General features: G+C 38.8%; 1 protein-coding gene across 1 annotated transcript in view; it reads left to right on the forward strand.

Moving 5' to 3' along the window:
* LOC139461536 (uncharacterized) overlaps positions 1–16,155 on the forward strand; it is a 29,319-nt gene extending 13,164 nt beyond the window's left edge. The window contains exons 2-11 of the mRNA XM_071243020.1: positions 8,606–8,693; positions 8,854–9,429; positions 9,760–10,026; positions 10,256–10,507; positions 10,978–11,238; positions 11,471–11,719; positions 11,895–12,092; positions 13,774–13,956; positions 14,290–14,481; positions 16,004–16,155. Coding sequence (XP_071099121.1) covers positions 8,612–8,693; positions 8,854–9,429; positions 9,760–10,026; positions 10,256–10,507; positions 10,978–11,238; positions 11,471–11,719; positions 11,895–12,092; positions 13,774–13,956; positions 14,290–14,481; positions 16,004–16,155 — 2,412 coding nt within the window. The 5' untranslated portion in view covers positions 8,606–8,611. The remainder of the gene's footprint in view (positions 1–8,605; positions 8,694–8,853; positions 9,430–9,759; positions 10,027–10,255; positions 10,508–10,977; positions 11,239–11,470; positions 11,720–11,894; positions 12,093–13,773; positions 13,957–14,289; positions 14,482–16,003) is intronic.
* Positions 16,156–17,292: the final 1,137 nt, after the last annotated feature.

The following is a 17,292-nucleotide window of genomic DNA, read 5'->3' on the forward strand; positions in this document are numbered from 1 at the left end:
TGGTTTCTTGATTATGGAGCGCTGAGGCCATGCCCATTAGTTCTGCCGTGAATATTGATTGGTTGTTTGGGAGTCGGAAGGATTGTGTGGTTTTAGTTGGTTGTGTGGTATGGACTCCAAATCTGTGTGTTTGGAGGTCGAATCTGAGGATCCGTCCGTGTAAATGTGACACCAATTTGGCCAATTTTCGAGTATGTATGCTAGTGTGGTAGTTTTAGCTATGTTTGGGTCGGTTTGTTTATTTATTTGGCTAGCTAGTGTTGTGTCTATTTTGGGTATTTTAAGTTTAGGGGTGAAGATATTTGATTGTTTGCAGTTTTGTTTAAGATTTTAGTTGATAGGTTGTTAGGTTGTAAGGTTTTGGATGTGAGCATCGCAGGTGAGATGTTCATCGAAAATAAGTCCTAAGAATTAGGTTTGTTTTTGAAATTTGATTGTTTGGTTGTTTAGCTGGGGGATTGGGGAGGCGGGTTTCATGTTTTTATGATTGAATACTATTCCTGTTGTTTTTTCTGAGTTAAGGGAGAAGCCCCATTTGTCAGCCCGTTGTTGTATTTTATTAAGAGATTTTTGGAGTAAATTTTTGGCCATTTTAATGCTTTTATTGTGGATCCAGGGGGCTCCATCATCCGCGAATTTTAATGTGTTTACTTTAGGGGATAGACCCTCGGATAGATCGTTTATCATTATATTGAAGAGGATGGGGCTGAGGATACTGCCCCATCTGCTCTTATTCAGCCAGACACAGAAGTAACATCTCAACCACGTTCAGTAATTGAACAAACACCACCTATTGTTACTCAAAATCAACAACATATCGATCAGAAAACAACACTTAGAGTAGGTGGAATTGCGGCAGGTTTATTAATGATTTGGATAAATAGTTTTGACTAAGCTAAGTAGAAGTCTCAGGGTATAAAGTCTAGAGCCAGGATACAATAATTCTTAATATACCATGAAGTGCAGATGCAGCTTTCCCTGCAAGATTTCCTAGAGTTTCTCCTAATGACTTTAAATTCGATTTATCCACTCTTTTACACCATCCTTATCATTATTAAATAGTAGCAACAACAAATGAATAATAATTATATGTCCAGAGGAAAAGGAAAAGTGTAAAATCGAGAAATATAGAAATATATTTTCTCATGACATGAAAGAATAGTGTAAATATGTGGCAATGCTGCGTTCAAGACACAATTCTTCTATAAATGATAAACTGTTATACCAGATGGCAAACTTAGTTATCCTGTCACACTAATCCTTGTTTACAATGAACGCATGTCTAAACAAACATCCTTTTTTATATACTCACGATGGACAGTGCATACAACTGTTTGGCAAACAATATCAAGCAATAATTTAGATTCAGAATCAACATACCATGACATAACAGATTCATATATATTAATTTGTATATATTCATATTTGCCACTATTCACGATAAATTTATTTTACCGTCACTAGTTTAAACTACTCTGAAATACTTGTATGTATAGATCACCTTATTTGTAAACAGTAGGCGAACGTATTATATATCTAACTGTTACAAAAGTCTGCTGAAATCTTCTATTTCTTTATTATGTAAAATGCTGTCAACATGAATAAATGCCAATTATTTCATAACACTCCTAATATAGTTGTCATAATGAACATAGTTTTAAAGTATATTTGTCACATGCAATAATACTGTCCGGTATTATTAATAATATTTTCAATATCAACCACATATTGTGAGAATCCAGTAAGAAGAAACTGAGTGAAGCAGTGGTAAAATCTATCCATATATACAAAATTGTATATTTTTGGATATACCATATATACAAAATTGTATATTTTTGGATATACCATATATACAAATTGTATATTTTGTATATATTGGAATTTTCCCTTGTGTCAATCCATAATAACAACTACAACAACAACCAGGGTGAGGGCACAGTAATGGTAAACCGTGTCCACCAGACAATCTCAGATGGCTAACGCCATATCTCCCATCAAGTTAGCTCTATTTTTCAGCGCATAATTATTTTTTTACATTTTGAATAAAAGAAATTAAAAAAATCATATTTAACAAACCTACACATTACCAAAATACAAAACTTTTTAACCCTTTCTAAACTTCGTTCTAATTAACCTGGATCATTCAACTCGCTTGCGAAGGTCGTATACGACTTTAAAGTGAATACATCTACAGTGTACAAGTAACTTTTAACTATATCATATATACTCATGATAAGCAATTATTTTCGTTCCCAATTCGAATGAGCACATTCTGGGGCTAAATCTGGAAAAGGACAGACAAAATATTTCTTTGTACAATGCAAATGATACAAACGTAGCGGTTGATTAAAGAGGCAATGACTTAATAATCTGCAATATATCATTTATTCTCGTTCAATCTACTGTACATATTGAAGTGATTGTAAAGTTTTAAGGAGTACTAACATGTTGTGGTATCATGAATGAATTTAGAATATGAATACCTAAAAACAGTCACCATATGGGATGTACATGTATAACTTGTACATGTATGTCTTCCAGCACCACGCTTGTGCCGAGGCCCGTGGTCATAAACCTAATCGGTCCCATACAAGGAGCAACAATCCCGCTGTACTTGCTATGGTTCACTCCCAATTGTCAGACGACCTAATCATCGGACAGACCAGTCAAGTGTGACCAGTGTACCAGCCTGGTCTTACCTCCTAATTACTGAGCTGCCCAATACTGTCATACTGTGGGCAGAGTAAGCTACTCCAACTCGTTGAGTGATAGAGATTAACCAGATTATGATTGTGTTTGTAATTTGAGTTTGATCTGTGTCGGGTTGCAGTTGTTTTATTAGGCAAGACCAGCGGTAGTTTTTTCAATGAAACCTTCAACCGTTGAGTTTGTTTTGCATTCATTTAATCAATTACATTGTTTGGTAGAATAATAACACGTTATATAGATTAAACATCTCCCTAACCTGAGTATAATCTCACATGTACTTTAAGCACCGTACTATACTACTTTGAGGAGACATTGAGTAGGCATTGTATGCTGTCGGAATGACTTTACGCAAATCTCTGCGTCAGTGGACCCGTGAACATCCGGGGTAGAACAGATCTTCAAAAACCCATTCTTGGCGTAAAAAGGGCGACAACGCTTGTCGTAAGAGGCGACTACCGGGATCGGGTGGTCAGGTTCGCTGACCTGGTTGATGCATGTCACCGTATCCCAAGTGCGGCGTTAAACAACTAACAAACAAAACTTTGAGGAATTCACAACAATCACTATGACGAGGTATGCATATCTTGCAATCAACCTGAATCCAGTTACTGGAATGTCAAACCCGGGCTTGGTTAAAACAAGAATTGCAGTTAGATCCGCTACATGTTGTAGATTTTCTGTAGTCAAGAGATGCAATAGCGAGACAGCAATGTCAATTTATGAGGGACAGACAACTACTCGAACATATATAAACGGAGCAGCCAAAGATAAAAATGAAATTATATCATGTACGAAAATAGAAATCATATCAAAACAAAAAGGGAAAGTGTATGAGTACTAACACTTGCAATACATATGTGTACCCTACGTACACACATGAGTCCCATTCGACAGTCTACAACACACGAATAACTGTCAAACAAGTTTGGGTACCCCTTGTGTTCAGGCAAGTTATTTAATTCAATAATTTTTTATTAAAAATCTTTTCAATTTGTTTTCACCATCTTCCCTATTCAATTCCATGCATGTTTATGTTGCTACATCTTATTGCTCATGTTCCCAAGTATTATAAAACACTTTAATGTCTCTCCTTCCTAATCATACGTTAAAACATTTCAGGTCATTACCATCATCTTATACACAAGAAATGATACCAATACATATTTAATTCGGTTTTATGGTCTATGCGGTCTTACAACTGATTTTATTAGTCTTTAAATCTTATGTCTAGTACATATTTTCACAAACAGGGCTGTTAGCTGATATAAGGAAGGTAACATCCAGTTGAATTCCCATTTGACGTATTTACTTCTTTTATTAGATATTAGGACTGTATACGACATATGTTAGTCTCTTAACGACGTTTCTACGATTAATATTTTGAATAAGCCGTTGATATGCCAGTTGTGACAGGGATGATGGTATGGTAGCAGACAGATTGACAGTCGCTGTTACGTGCGTCACTAAGTAATTAGTACGGCGCTGACCTTGTTGATTGTTACTATACTTTGAGGATTTCTGTGGCTAGTTGCGGACGTAATTCAAACTCCTTCCACACTGACACCGCATCAAATATATTTGTGTACCGATTACATAACTCTTAAGGACAGGATGGGGTGGTAGTTCACCGGACGACACTGTGTATATTGGGCGGCTCCTTTGATATTTCCTCCAAACATACTTTTATTGAATGACCCATTGAACGATTATACACATCTCGTTGAATATGTCAAGGCACTAATTCATCTTTCATAAACTTTTTTTGTCTTAATATATCCACATATCAACGAAAATATGTAATACATGTATCCACAAAAAAATATACATATATAGGCTAGTGTCACTTAATTTCCCAGTGTCAGTTAATTTCCCAGTGTGATGTATCAGCGAGACATAAAATGGGAAATGAAAAAGAAACAAACTAAACTTTAATTCGTTGGAAAATAACGCCAATGAATTGGTGTACACGCGCATGAATTCGTATGATAAACTGTCAAAACGTTTTGAGAGATAAGGCCGGTTCATTAAAGATCGTTGCAATATGTAAAAAAGGTGAAATTTGTAAAACTTCTGCAAAGGAAACATCCAACCAAAGGCCTTTTTTAAATAGTAATGTAATGATATAATACAAAGTATGTTTCACATGATACAATATACTTTGTAAACAATTAGTTAATTCTTTAAAGGGACTGACGAAAACATGGGCGAAATATTTTAATATCGCCAAAAATTAGTTGTATTAAGTTAAAATGAGTTGAATCATGTGTCATGATTATAATCCCTTAATGTATTTGCGAAACTAAAACTGTTGAGCAAAGGAAAATATTCTCAACCATGGGCCAAACCTTTTTCTCGCCCTGGGCGAAATATTTCAATATCGTTATAAAATCGTTGAATTAAGTTAAAATGAGTTAAATTGCCAATTGTGGGCTTGTGCCAGAAAGGACAGTTACATCTCTCATGTCATTTGTAATAGCAGCTGAAACAAACATGACATGAACATGTCAACTGAATGCAGACCTCGAACAAGTCATGGCCCACATGTTTAGGAAATAATCGTGTGTCTGAATGACCTTTTACGTTGGCCAAGATGGTTGGTTAGTTTGTTGTGTTACGCCGCACTCAGCAATATTCCAACAATATGACGGCGGTCTGTAAATATTCGAGACTGGAACAGACGATCCACGCAACTCGGATAAGATGACATGCATCAACCAAGTCAGCGAGCCTGACCACCCGATCCCGTTAGTCGCCTTTTACGACAAGCATAGTCACCTTTTACGACAAGAATGGGTTGCTGAAGACCTATTCTACCCCGGAATCTTCACGGGTCAACTTTGATTCAGAGGTACCACACGACGCAAAGAAATGTTGTAGCATACCTACCTGTTGATGCAAGTACTTATACTGTCATAGAGCACAAATGCGAAACCCAAAAGATAAACAATTGTAATTTGCGGGTGGTACCTTCATAATCAGGAATGAGAAGTTCAGTTTAAATATTTATGTTATATCAAAGTATAAAACAAACATATTATGAAAACAAAACTAGTAATATTTTTTCACAGCAATGACTTCCTCAAACATTTGTTATTGTTTTCCAGGAACATATACATTGTAGGGTATTAAGTTAACGCAATCATGGCGGGTATATATGATACTGCTGGCATTGATATATCTACAGTGGTAGAGATATTAATAAAAAAAAATTAAATTAATCTTTTCAAGTAATAGCTACAATGCTGTAATACTATTTTATAATGGAGACAAGCAGAAATTGTTAAAATTGAAACTCAAATCATTGAGAGTGCGTTTATTATTTTTAACGATGAACCATACTTCTCTATGAGAGTTACCTCCCTAGTGGTAATATGTTTACTCCTGTAGCCTGACAATCATTCACACTCTCCAAAAGTCTCGCGAAACGGAAATTGGGTCAACGTTTCCCATTCACTGATATGCTGTATGCCTGTCTTCGCCCCTCTCGACAGACAGACCCGCTTCCCGGATTTGGGTCAACGTTTTACCCCAGCGAAATGCTGTATGGGGAAATATCGGCCGGATAAAGCCACACTGGTACCCTGCCCTTCGCCTCCTGGCGGCTGCAGGCGAGGAGCGCGAGCGCTCTTGGGCAGGTAAACCAGTCTAGGACAGGACATGACTCCCTGTTATGATTGTTGCTGAATAACATAAACATGTTTAGTGTAATAATTTACAGTTAGGAGCGTTTTTAAATATTCATTATTATTCATGTATTTCGTATGTACGCATATCATCATACACATGTGAGACAAAGAAAAATGTTTCTTTTAAAAGGTTCAAACGATTACTCATTCCCATGGCCCATGGCTCCATGTAATTATCTCAAACCCATAACAAATAAGGCACCGCGCCTGGTGCCGTGCAATAATGCTGACACTTCATTACTATTACTATCACTAATTGTTACGAGTCTATTCCCAAATTGAAACAATACGTTAACCCAGAAAGCTGTACGTAAGAGAACCTTGTGTGAAACCAGCAAACACCCAAACATATTTTACAAAAATAACTAAGTTTACTAATCAGTGCCAATAACTGCACATCAATTACATTGGCAGTGCACAATAGAGTGATAGTACAATATTCAATGGCGATATATAAAATGATACAAAAGATTCTGTGATTATCGCAAAAGACTAATATATATTCAGGCAACAGTGATCAAGCTACCGAAATGGCCTAGGCAGGGAAGCAGGGATGATGAGTGATCCTCACATGAAAGCTGGTCCCGAAGCAATGAAAAGCGTGAGAGACGAAATGTGTGAGGGATACCTAAAAACGCTCTTGTCCCACTATATTTTCAGCCTGACAAGCTACTGGAAGTTTCTATACAGCTCCCTCACCAGTCTAGCACCACTAGAACATTACAGAGCGTTCTACATGTTTCCATAACATACTATTACCGTCCGCGGTATACAGAACAGGAAATTTACACACCACACATTCATCTTCATATAGTAACTTCCTGATGACTGGCCACTTCCCAAACACAATGCAACGAGCGTCTACCGAATCTCAACAGAAACAATGCAACACAGCTCATTGTTAAACAATAAAATACACTGCCATATAAACATGATCATATTATAATCACCTGTGTAGGTGGTCAGGCTCGCATGACGTGGTTAAAGTATGCCATCGTATCCCACTTGCATTGATCGATGCTCATGATGCCTATTACTGGCTTGTCTGGTCTATACTCGATTGCATGCAGACCGCCATCATATGGCTGAAATATTGCTGAGTGCGGGGTTAAACAAAGATTATTTCAATGTAGCACTCAGTTAAGTAGTAAAGGGTCAGGGCGCTCCGGATGGACAAAAGATATATTGCCTATGTACAAAAGGTGATGTGTTAACGTGAATACATACCTTTCAGCGCCGAACATGCAGCTATGGTTGTATACCATTCATAGAACCGTGGAATTATTTGAGTGCTCACTTGACCTGGGTAATAGTTGTGTAGGGGCATGACTTTACTTTGGGGCATGAATTCAAATAATACCCATTTCTCAGCTCATAAATAACTACACAACATTTCATAAGTAACTTCCTCTCGCGAGACTTTCGCGAAATGTTTTCGCCACTATTGCGGCACTAACGTGGAATTATCGCGTCACTTTTGAAACATTCACACGAAACTATTGCGCCACTATTGCAAAACACTTTCGCGCCATGAAAACATTAACGCCAATCCCATGAAACAGACTCCATTAGGAGTAAAAGGCAAAACTGCGGTAAAAAAATATATGAATGGATCACAAAAAAATCAATGATGACAACAATCGTTCACAGTATCACTGCAATCAACTGTCAACATTTACTGTCAATACTATTCGATTGAATCTGTGTTCTAAAATATGTTTAAGGACAGCTTTTCTGAGTTTGTATCCTTAACACGTTTGTTTGCAATAAAAGCACCTACTTTCATTGTGGCTGGCGAACTAAATATGCATTGTTATGATGCAGTGTATATTGTAACTTTATTTCTGATGACAGAAAGTGGCAGCAAGATGAGGTGCTGTATAACGAGGAGTCGTGGTAGTTGCCTTAATTTAGAGTGACCTCCCCTGATTGTTTGTAGTCCAAATTCCGTCCCTTGACAGCTTCATTAGCCTCCCAGTGGGAAGAGATCCGAGCTGACTTGTTGGGAGTTATCAATGTGAATGAATGTTTGACATACCGTGATGGTATTAGGCACTACTGATCGTACTTCACTTCCCAATTCGTTCACTGTTATCATACAACTATCACCAGAAACAAATATCTCTTACAATTCATTAAATTTTCAGATATTCTTGAAATATCCATATTTATATCTTTAGAAATTTTCATAGAATTATCTGTTATTCTAGATAATCATGGGGCTTGCAACGTGGACGTTAGCCACAGTGTGGGTGGCATTGTTGTGTATCACCTCTACTACATCACAGGGCACAAATGGTGAGTATGCCGGGGAGCCGGGGAGGTGGAGAGGCTGTTCCATTGAGTGATGCTGTTGTCCTTTAGCATATTAGAAAATAATCATAAAGGTGTCTTTGCTTAATATGCCTTGAATCGTTCACATATTCTTCAGGTGTGACCATTTTATTTATTTTAACAGGTTGCTCTGGGGCATACACAGCTTACTTTGTCGTAGATGGATCGGAGAGTATCAGTAACTCAAGTTTTCAGGAAGTTAGGATTGCGTTGATAGCGTTTGTTAATGAAAGTATCAGAAGCAACAGCAACACACGAGTTGGCGTCGTGCTATACAGCGATGATGTGTCTGCTGTTATCACCGCATCCTCTGACATCAACTTACTAACGAATGAAATTCGGGTGGTTGGACATCCGAGCGCAGGAACATTCACTCATCTTGGTATAAGGAGAGCGAAAGCTCTTTTAGACGCTGAAACTTCTGGTAACCCACACATCATGATTGTGATGACGGATGGTTTGTCAAACTATCCAGATAATACTAAAGCTGCTGCTTTAGAGACGAAGAACTCTGGGATAAGAGTGTTTGCTGTTGGTGTAAATCCTTTGCTTAACTTCCCATCATCACCATACAAGAGACGTTATGAGCAGGAGTTGGTGGATATTGCCTCGGATAATTCAACAGCAATTCAAATCGAAGACTTCAGCAATTTACTCAATACTGTCCAAGGCATTTTCCAAAGCTTGTGCCGTGACATTGGCAAGTATTTTAAACTTGAATGGAACTTATCAATTATTTGTCAATGAAAATACAGTAAACTTCGTTTAAAACGGACACGCTTATAACGAACTGACGGATATAACGAGCTGTTTTATGTCCCGGCCATTTGCTGTATATATTTTAGTCAAAATACATAACCAAAGAAGTAAAACCAATGGTTACCTTGAGTTGGTTTTTACCGTAGTTTACTGTAATACCAAGCACAAACTATCACACATGTTATCAGATCTAAGGCATGAAAGCGGTAAATAACACATCACAACTATGTATAACTGTGCTAAATCTTCATTTCGAGCTATTATGTTTCAGTGTCTGTCGTCAGTCGCCCGGTCAGCATTACACGCTTGGTTAATAGCCCGGCATCATTCACAGTAGGCTTCAACCGACAACCAACAGGAGGCTCCTGGATAAAATTAACACCAAGTAGAATCGACTTGACTACTGATAACAGATTCCAAAAAACTGCCAACGGTTTAGAGAGGTCACTGGCCTTAGGCTCTGTAGTACTCTCAGATGGTGGAACATATACATATTCCGTTGGCAGCCTGAGTCCTCAAGCCATGTTAACTGTGTTCAGTAAGTTGAATAATAAAATCTTTGAATGCCCATTTAAAGTTGGATATGTAAAATAACGACATGATAGTATGAATCTTTTTTAAACAAATTTGATAATACATCCTTTTTGATAGCAGATTTTGAAGATTTATTTAAATGTTTTAGTGTATCTAAATAGTTTTTATCAAAGATGCATCCCAATATATCAAACTGAACACCAATTTATCAATTAAACGTGCTCTCTTTTCAGCCCCTTTATCTAACATCACAAGCAGCATTGGACAGAACGCCATTTTTGAGACGCAGGTTACCCCAACCGAGGCAGCTGACGGCTTCTGGTTGAAAGATGGTGTACGTGTGGATACATTCAATTCGAAATATACCATCACGAAGACGGCTACCGGACGAAGACTGGTTGTGAATAATGTTCAAAGTTCTGATCAAGGAGAATATACCTTTAATCTGAATGGTGTCACGACAAGAGGATTCCTGTCTGTCCGAGGTATATATTCCTATTTGTCAAAAGTGGAATGTACGTTTTGCAAATGTTTCCATTTCAAATAAGCTTTATGAATTTTCGGAAGGATAAAAATATTTAACAATGGATTAATACTAGATGTAAGATCCTATCCACCCTATGTCATGGCCTAGGTCTTCCGAAACCCATGCTTGCCGTAAAAGGCGACTATGCTTGTCGTAAGAGGCGACTAACGGGATCGGGTGGCCAGACTCGATGACTTGGTTGATGCATCTCATCTTATCCGAGTTGCGTGGATCGTCTGTTCCAGACTCGATTATTTACAGACCGCCGTCGTTGGAATATTGCTGAGTGTGGCGTTACACAACAAACCAACCAACCATCTTGGCCAACGTCAAAGGTCATTCAGACACACGATTATTTCCTAAACATGTGGGCCATGAGTTGTTTGAGGTCTGCATTCAGTTGACATGTTCATGTCATGTTTGTTTCAGCTGCTATTACAAATAACATGAGAGATGTAACTGTCCTTTCTGGCACAAGCGCACAGTTGGCAACATTTGTCGATCCTCCCGGTGTCACTAATGGCGTTTGGAGGAGGGAAGGAGTTGACCTGACAGGTGATAACAGGTATACGAAAAATACAATCGGAGCTCTACAGTCACTGACAATATCAAATGTGCAGACATCTCAAGCAGGACAGTACAGTTATTCAGTTGATGGAGCAACCACACAGGCTACACTTACGGTGTTAGGTAAGATGTCGTGTTTTGCAATAAATGAAGATAATAGAACAAAGGTACACACTCACACTCTTTCGGTAATGTCTGTGTAAACAAAAGCGTTATAAGGTTTTATATTCATACGTGTAACAGCACATACTCATATCAACACTCAGTGTTGAAGCTGATACTAGACGATCCTTTTCAACAACGCCTGAATTAATGTATTCAATCTTGTCTAAATTCTACTTCTATCTCGTTTCAGGGCGAATGGATAATTTTACAAGGAGTGTGGGCGATTCTCAAAGCTTTCTTGTGAACGTATCTCCTGGTGCAACAGCTGGAGCTTGGTTTAGGAACGGCGTGCCGCTTACAAGTGGTGCCAAGTATACAATCACACAGAACACTGGTACTTTAAGACGCATAACTGTGCAAAATATACAAAAATCGGATTCCGGCGAGTATGTCTATGTGGTGAATGGCGTAGAGTCCAAGGGATACTTGACAGTGATAGGTATGTATTTTTACACCTTGTATATTACTAATGTCATGACATATTAAGTATAGTAATCTGAAATAATCGGGTAGTCCTTAACTTCCTTTACGTCGTATATGTTATTATTACACGTTTTGACATTTGAGGGAAATATGGCATTGATCTAAATGTAATTTCGAAATTGCTTATACAGAAACGGCAGTGAATGGGGGATTTTCTGAATGGAGTCAATGGACTGGTCCTTGTCCTGTCACATGTGGAAGTAGCGCAGAAAAGACTCAGACCAGGAACCGACGGTGTGACAACCCGCCTCCATCAGGTGGTGGCGCAAACTGTGCTGGACCCTTGACCGAGACAGTCACAGTGAACTGTGGATTGAGTGCTTGTGCAAGTAAGTTCCCCTTTGTATTTAGTTTTAGAGTCATAAAGATAATAAAAAAACATTCAATATATATTCACAACTTACTTTGGGCTTTCCTCTCACATCATGCCGTGATGTAACTGTAATCCTGTTCAAAGCGGAGTTACTCACTCGAATATTGTCAGGCGATTATTGTCTCTGAAAAGCTGACCGGATTTTCGTCCACGCACGCCTGGGATGATCTGCAAATAGTCTATATTTGTAATTATTCCCAAACGAAGTAGCTGTTTATTTATACTCTGTCACACTCATACACAATTGAACATACCATCAGCACTTACGCCATTAAAATGAGAGCTTTGGGCGATGTGATAAACGGGACCTGCATCACCGATACCAGCTGTACATGGACTATACAAAACGGGGTCAACACCAATTCATTACTTGGTGTCTGAACCTCGAATTTTCAATGAAGCAAACACAGTTTCATAGTTACATTTCTGTTGCATTGTCTACATATTTGTTAAAAAATTAGTTTATAACATCATCATGTCTGAACATGTTTCGTTGGTGCGAAGATTCATTGCATAAAGAGGGGGTTTGGTGAAAATTGTAAAAAACACTATTGAGCCCATGACGAAAATGACTAGGACCGATATATCTTATTTTTATTTTGGTATTGCTATGATAAGTTGCTCTTTTTACATAGATATACACATTTGTCATAGAAATCTATGTCAAGTCATATTATTTTTAATTGATATTCAGATCCGTGAAGATTCGCTTTAGAATTGGCCTTCAGTAGTCAATCGGGCGGTTAGGCTCGCTGACTTGGTTGATGCATGTCATCGTATCCCGATTGTATAGATCTATGCTTATGATGTCTACCATGAGGTTGTCTGGTCGAGACATGAGGTTGTACAGACCGCCGTCACATAGCTGGCATTTGTCAGTGTGCGGCGTTTAACAACAAACAAACAAAGTAACGAATATTTAAATGCAGTGTCAGCGTGGGGTGAGTGAATGTTGTTGCAAGTCATAGGCACAGTTGGATAAACCAGTGATTTGTTGTGTGAGGGGACGATCTGCACATTCTCTCACTATCTGATGTGTATTCTGTATGGTCCTCCCTTTAGCAGGCTAAGATATTTAGCAATTGCACTCATACATAGGTATTATATGTAGTTGCTTTTTTTTGTTTAACGCCGCACTCAGCAATATTCTAGCTATATGACGGCGGTGTGTAAATAATCGAGTCTGGACCAGACAATCCAGTGATTGACATCATGAGCATTGATCCACGCAATTATGATACGATGACATGCATCAACCAAGTCAGCGAGTCTGACCACCCAATCCCGTTAGTCGCCTCTTACGACAAGCATGGGTTGTTGAAGACCTATTCTACCCCGGATCTTCACGGGCCTTATATGGAGTTAATATTCATAGTAAACCCATCAGCAGAATAATGGGTGTGGGTCTTAACGTCATTGTTGAATGACAATATGTGCATGTTCTTCCGTCAGTTTTTGTCACCATTTCTACAGCAATGGAGGAATCTCAATATTACAGACCAACTCTAGCTACCATAATTCCAAGAATATATCTTATAGAATTGATGCACCAAGACATACACAACCCCGTGTGTCAAGTCTTCAACACATATTCTTCATATGTATGTAAATAAATGCTACTCCTATTTATGTTTTAGTTGATGGTAGTTGGCAACAATGGCAGGGATGGACTGAAACTTGCCTCGCCACGTGTGGCGTGGGTGTGAGAGGAATACAACAGAGGGAAAGAGGATGCAGTGAACCTTCTTCCGGTGGAAGGCAGTGTTTCGGCGAAAGTCGTCAGACCAGATTTTCAATATGCAATGTACCATCATGCGCTGGTACGATGCTACATCACTTCTCCTGTTTGGTACTCTACCCGTACAGTTACAACGAATACATATGTGTCCCTAAAAGTGATATCATTTACATAAAATCGTATCGTTTACAGAATGACAAAAAGTTTAATCTCCCAGTATTCTCATCACTTCCAAAATGCTGTTATAAATTGTCTCCGTAGTATAAAGTAATCCACGGTAGTGTACCACTGATGTTGCCATCAGTGTTAATGCACAGTTTAGTATTAATGCACAGTACATTTGACAGTCGATCACTTCGCCAGTGACCATCATGTTGCGACAGGCTCTTATAATATGTTGTACTCTACCTTGCAGTTGACGGTGGATTTACAGAGTGGACTACTTGGAGCAACCCTCCTTGTGGTGTGACATGTAACCTACTAGCCACCAAGAGTATCTCCAGAAGCAGGACCTGCACCAACCCAGCTCCATCGAATGGCGGCAGAAACTGCACAGGGCCGTATGATGAGATTCGTTTTGTGAACTGTGGTCTCCCAGCGTGCCCAAGTAAGTCGTTGTTCTATTATGGACTGGTTGCAACTGACGATGGGTTCACAAATTCGAGTCAATGGGGCCTGATGTCAATATTATGTTGAACAGGTCAGGATCATACGAAATTAAGGGTTATCATGGAAAGGTTTGCTAGTTGAATTTCATTCTTTTGTGAGGATGTAAAGTCCTTTGAAATGAGCTATAGGTTTTGTGACGGACAAGGACCTCTGTTTTACATATCAGAATGTCTTCAATGTTCTCCCCAGTTGCAAGTGTGATTCCCAGTGGACAGGCGGATAACAGACTGTTTACCTAATTGATTATGGGTTGTTGATGTTTATTGCCATCAATGTACATTTCAAAGTAAATATTGAGATTACTCCTCAATATCAACAGTTATACACAAATACATTAAAAACATTTTCAGTGATTGTGTGACATTTAAATGGCTAGCCAAGCTAATATGTTTTGCGTTATATTTCAATAAACCCTAAAATAATGAAGCTATCCGAACTAATAAACTAATGTTTCTGATTGGCTGATAAAAGAATGGGCGGGACTTGGGTTGTATATATACCAAGACCTGCCTTATGAGAGGCAGAAGAAGTCATTTTGTCAACCCAAGTTGCTAAATTCCAAGGCTGTCTGCGAATATGCTGCTTCCATTGCTTATGTTGCTTGTGTTTTCACTTGATAATTAGGAGATTTACCTGCTGTGTCTTACGTAAATGTAAAATCTATTCGAATCAGAATGAGTTAATCTAAGGGTTCAAACTTGAAATGATTCATATATACATGTATTAAATGATGGCTTGATACCTATAACTTGTGAACACAGTAGGTTCCTCTCCAATTTATCATGACGAAAGCTTTCATTGTGACAGAAATGATGGATCATGTAGCATCCATTGTGTCTAATGCGTACAATAGGTTGAATGTATAAATTCATCAATCATTGACGATAATCCTGTGTTTTATGTCCCAAACCGTATTTAGTACCATGACACTTTAATGGTATAGGATAACATAAAATTGTCTTGTGTATGTACCATGTTACAAATCAAGCTAACGTCCCAAGCGACCCTTGCAACCCATACTTCTGATTTATAGTGAACTATTTTGACTTTATAATATCCAATAGAAAGCAAGGCTCCTGACGCGCTTGACACGTGGCCATAGTAGGTAATATAACTGAATTTAAGAAGACCGGTTTTTTTCGTTGTTAATGGAGACTTCTGTAGAAATGTGTATGTTTAACTGTACAAGGATACATAAAAATGGTGTTAAACACAAGCCGAAATCAATACTATGAAATCACCTTCCAGTCGGAGTAACAAAGGTGCTGAAATATGACGACGTGTCTTCTAAATAAAACAAAACATGTGTCTAACTCAGATTTGATACCTCTGGCGGTTTCGACTGGGATGCAGGATTCTGAAATGGAATACAAGAACTATTATCAATGAATACATCACCTAACCTATATGTGCCCTATTTTCCTTGCTTTAAACTCTGTACTGCTTTTCGTACTCTTCAGTCAATGGTGGGGTAACAGATTGGGGAGACTGGTCCCCCCCCCCCCCCCCTGCCTGTTCCCTGACATGTGGTGTGGGTGTCACTGGATTTTCTGTTCGTCAGCGACAATGCACTAAACCCCCCACCAACGAATGGTGGAGCAGATTGTACTGAACCATTACAAGAAACAAGCAACAGACCCTGTTCTATTCCTGTCTGTCCGAGTGAGTGCCTAGAACATAGGTTCACTTTCATTTGTAATATAAATCCCTTTATATAGTCTGGAAGGTAATTTAAGGTACCGACGTTTACTACAATATCTGAAAAACTATCGGACCTACTCCAGTCAAAGTTTGTATGAGATTATTAAACAGTCATACATAACTGGATATTACATTTGAAGACAATCGGTGTATGCATAACAAATCTGTATTTCATCAACAACCAGACCTGTTTGTCACAGGTGGAACGAGCATTCATTGTAACAGCCATCTGCATAATGCTAACCCTGCGTCACAGGCCATATGACACAGTTGAACTAATCAACTTAACTCAACTCGAAAGGGTGCACGGGAATCACGCACGCACGAATACGGTGTTAACGTTGGGCGTCTTAACGTCTTATATGCACGTTGACAGGTTTGCGTCGTTTTTCATCGTCTGTATTACATCAACTGTCGCACTCGCTTATGTTACTTTCTAAAATTGTTAACGTACTAATTAAAACAGCACCTTTCAACAAATACGAAATGTAATAGCGAAAAACACAAAATATTAAGCTTACACTCTGTGATGTAACTGAAACACATTTTAACACATCACAATCACGACTCACTAAAACATTCATTTGGGTAAACGAGTGAGTGAAAGAGTATGGTTTTACGCCGCTTTTAGCAATATTCCAGCAATATCACGGCGGGGGACACCAGAAATGAGCTTCACACATTGTACCCATGTCGGGAATCGAACCCGGGTCTTCGGCGTGACGAGCGAACGCTTTAACCGTTAGGCTACCCGACCGCCCCTATTGCACTAAGAAACCTCAAAACGATCTTTTGTGTCCGACGTTGAGTTGACGTTTACATATACATGTTTACATGTCCGTGAATTGGAGTGAGTGAGTGAGTGAGTATGGTTTTACGCAGCTTTTAGCAATATTCCAGCAATTTCACGGCGGGGGACACCAGAAATGGGCTTCACACATTGTGCCCATGTCGGGAATCGAACCCGGGTCTTCGGCGTGACGAGCGAACGCTTTAACCAATAGTCTACCCGACCGCCCCCCGGGAATTAGAAAAGCCGTTGGTCGAT

Source organism: Haliotis cracherodii, unplaced genomic scaffold (assembly GCF_022045235.1).
Source record: "Haliotis cracherodii isolate W230 unplaced genomic scaffold, xgHalCrac1.p SCAF_15, whole genome shotgun sequence".
In the NCBI taxonomy this organism is placed as follows: Eukaryota; Metazoa; Mollusca; class Gastropoda; order Lepetellida; family Haliotidae; genus Haliotis; species Haliotis cracherodii.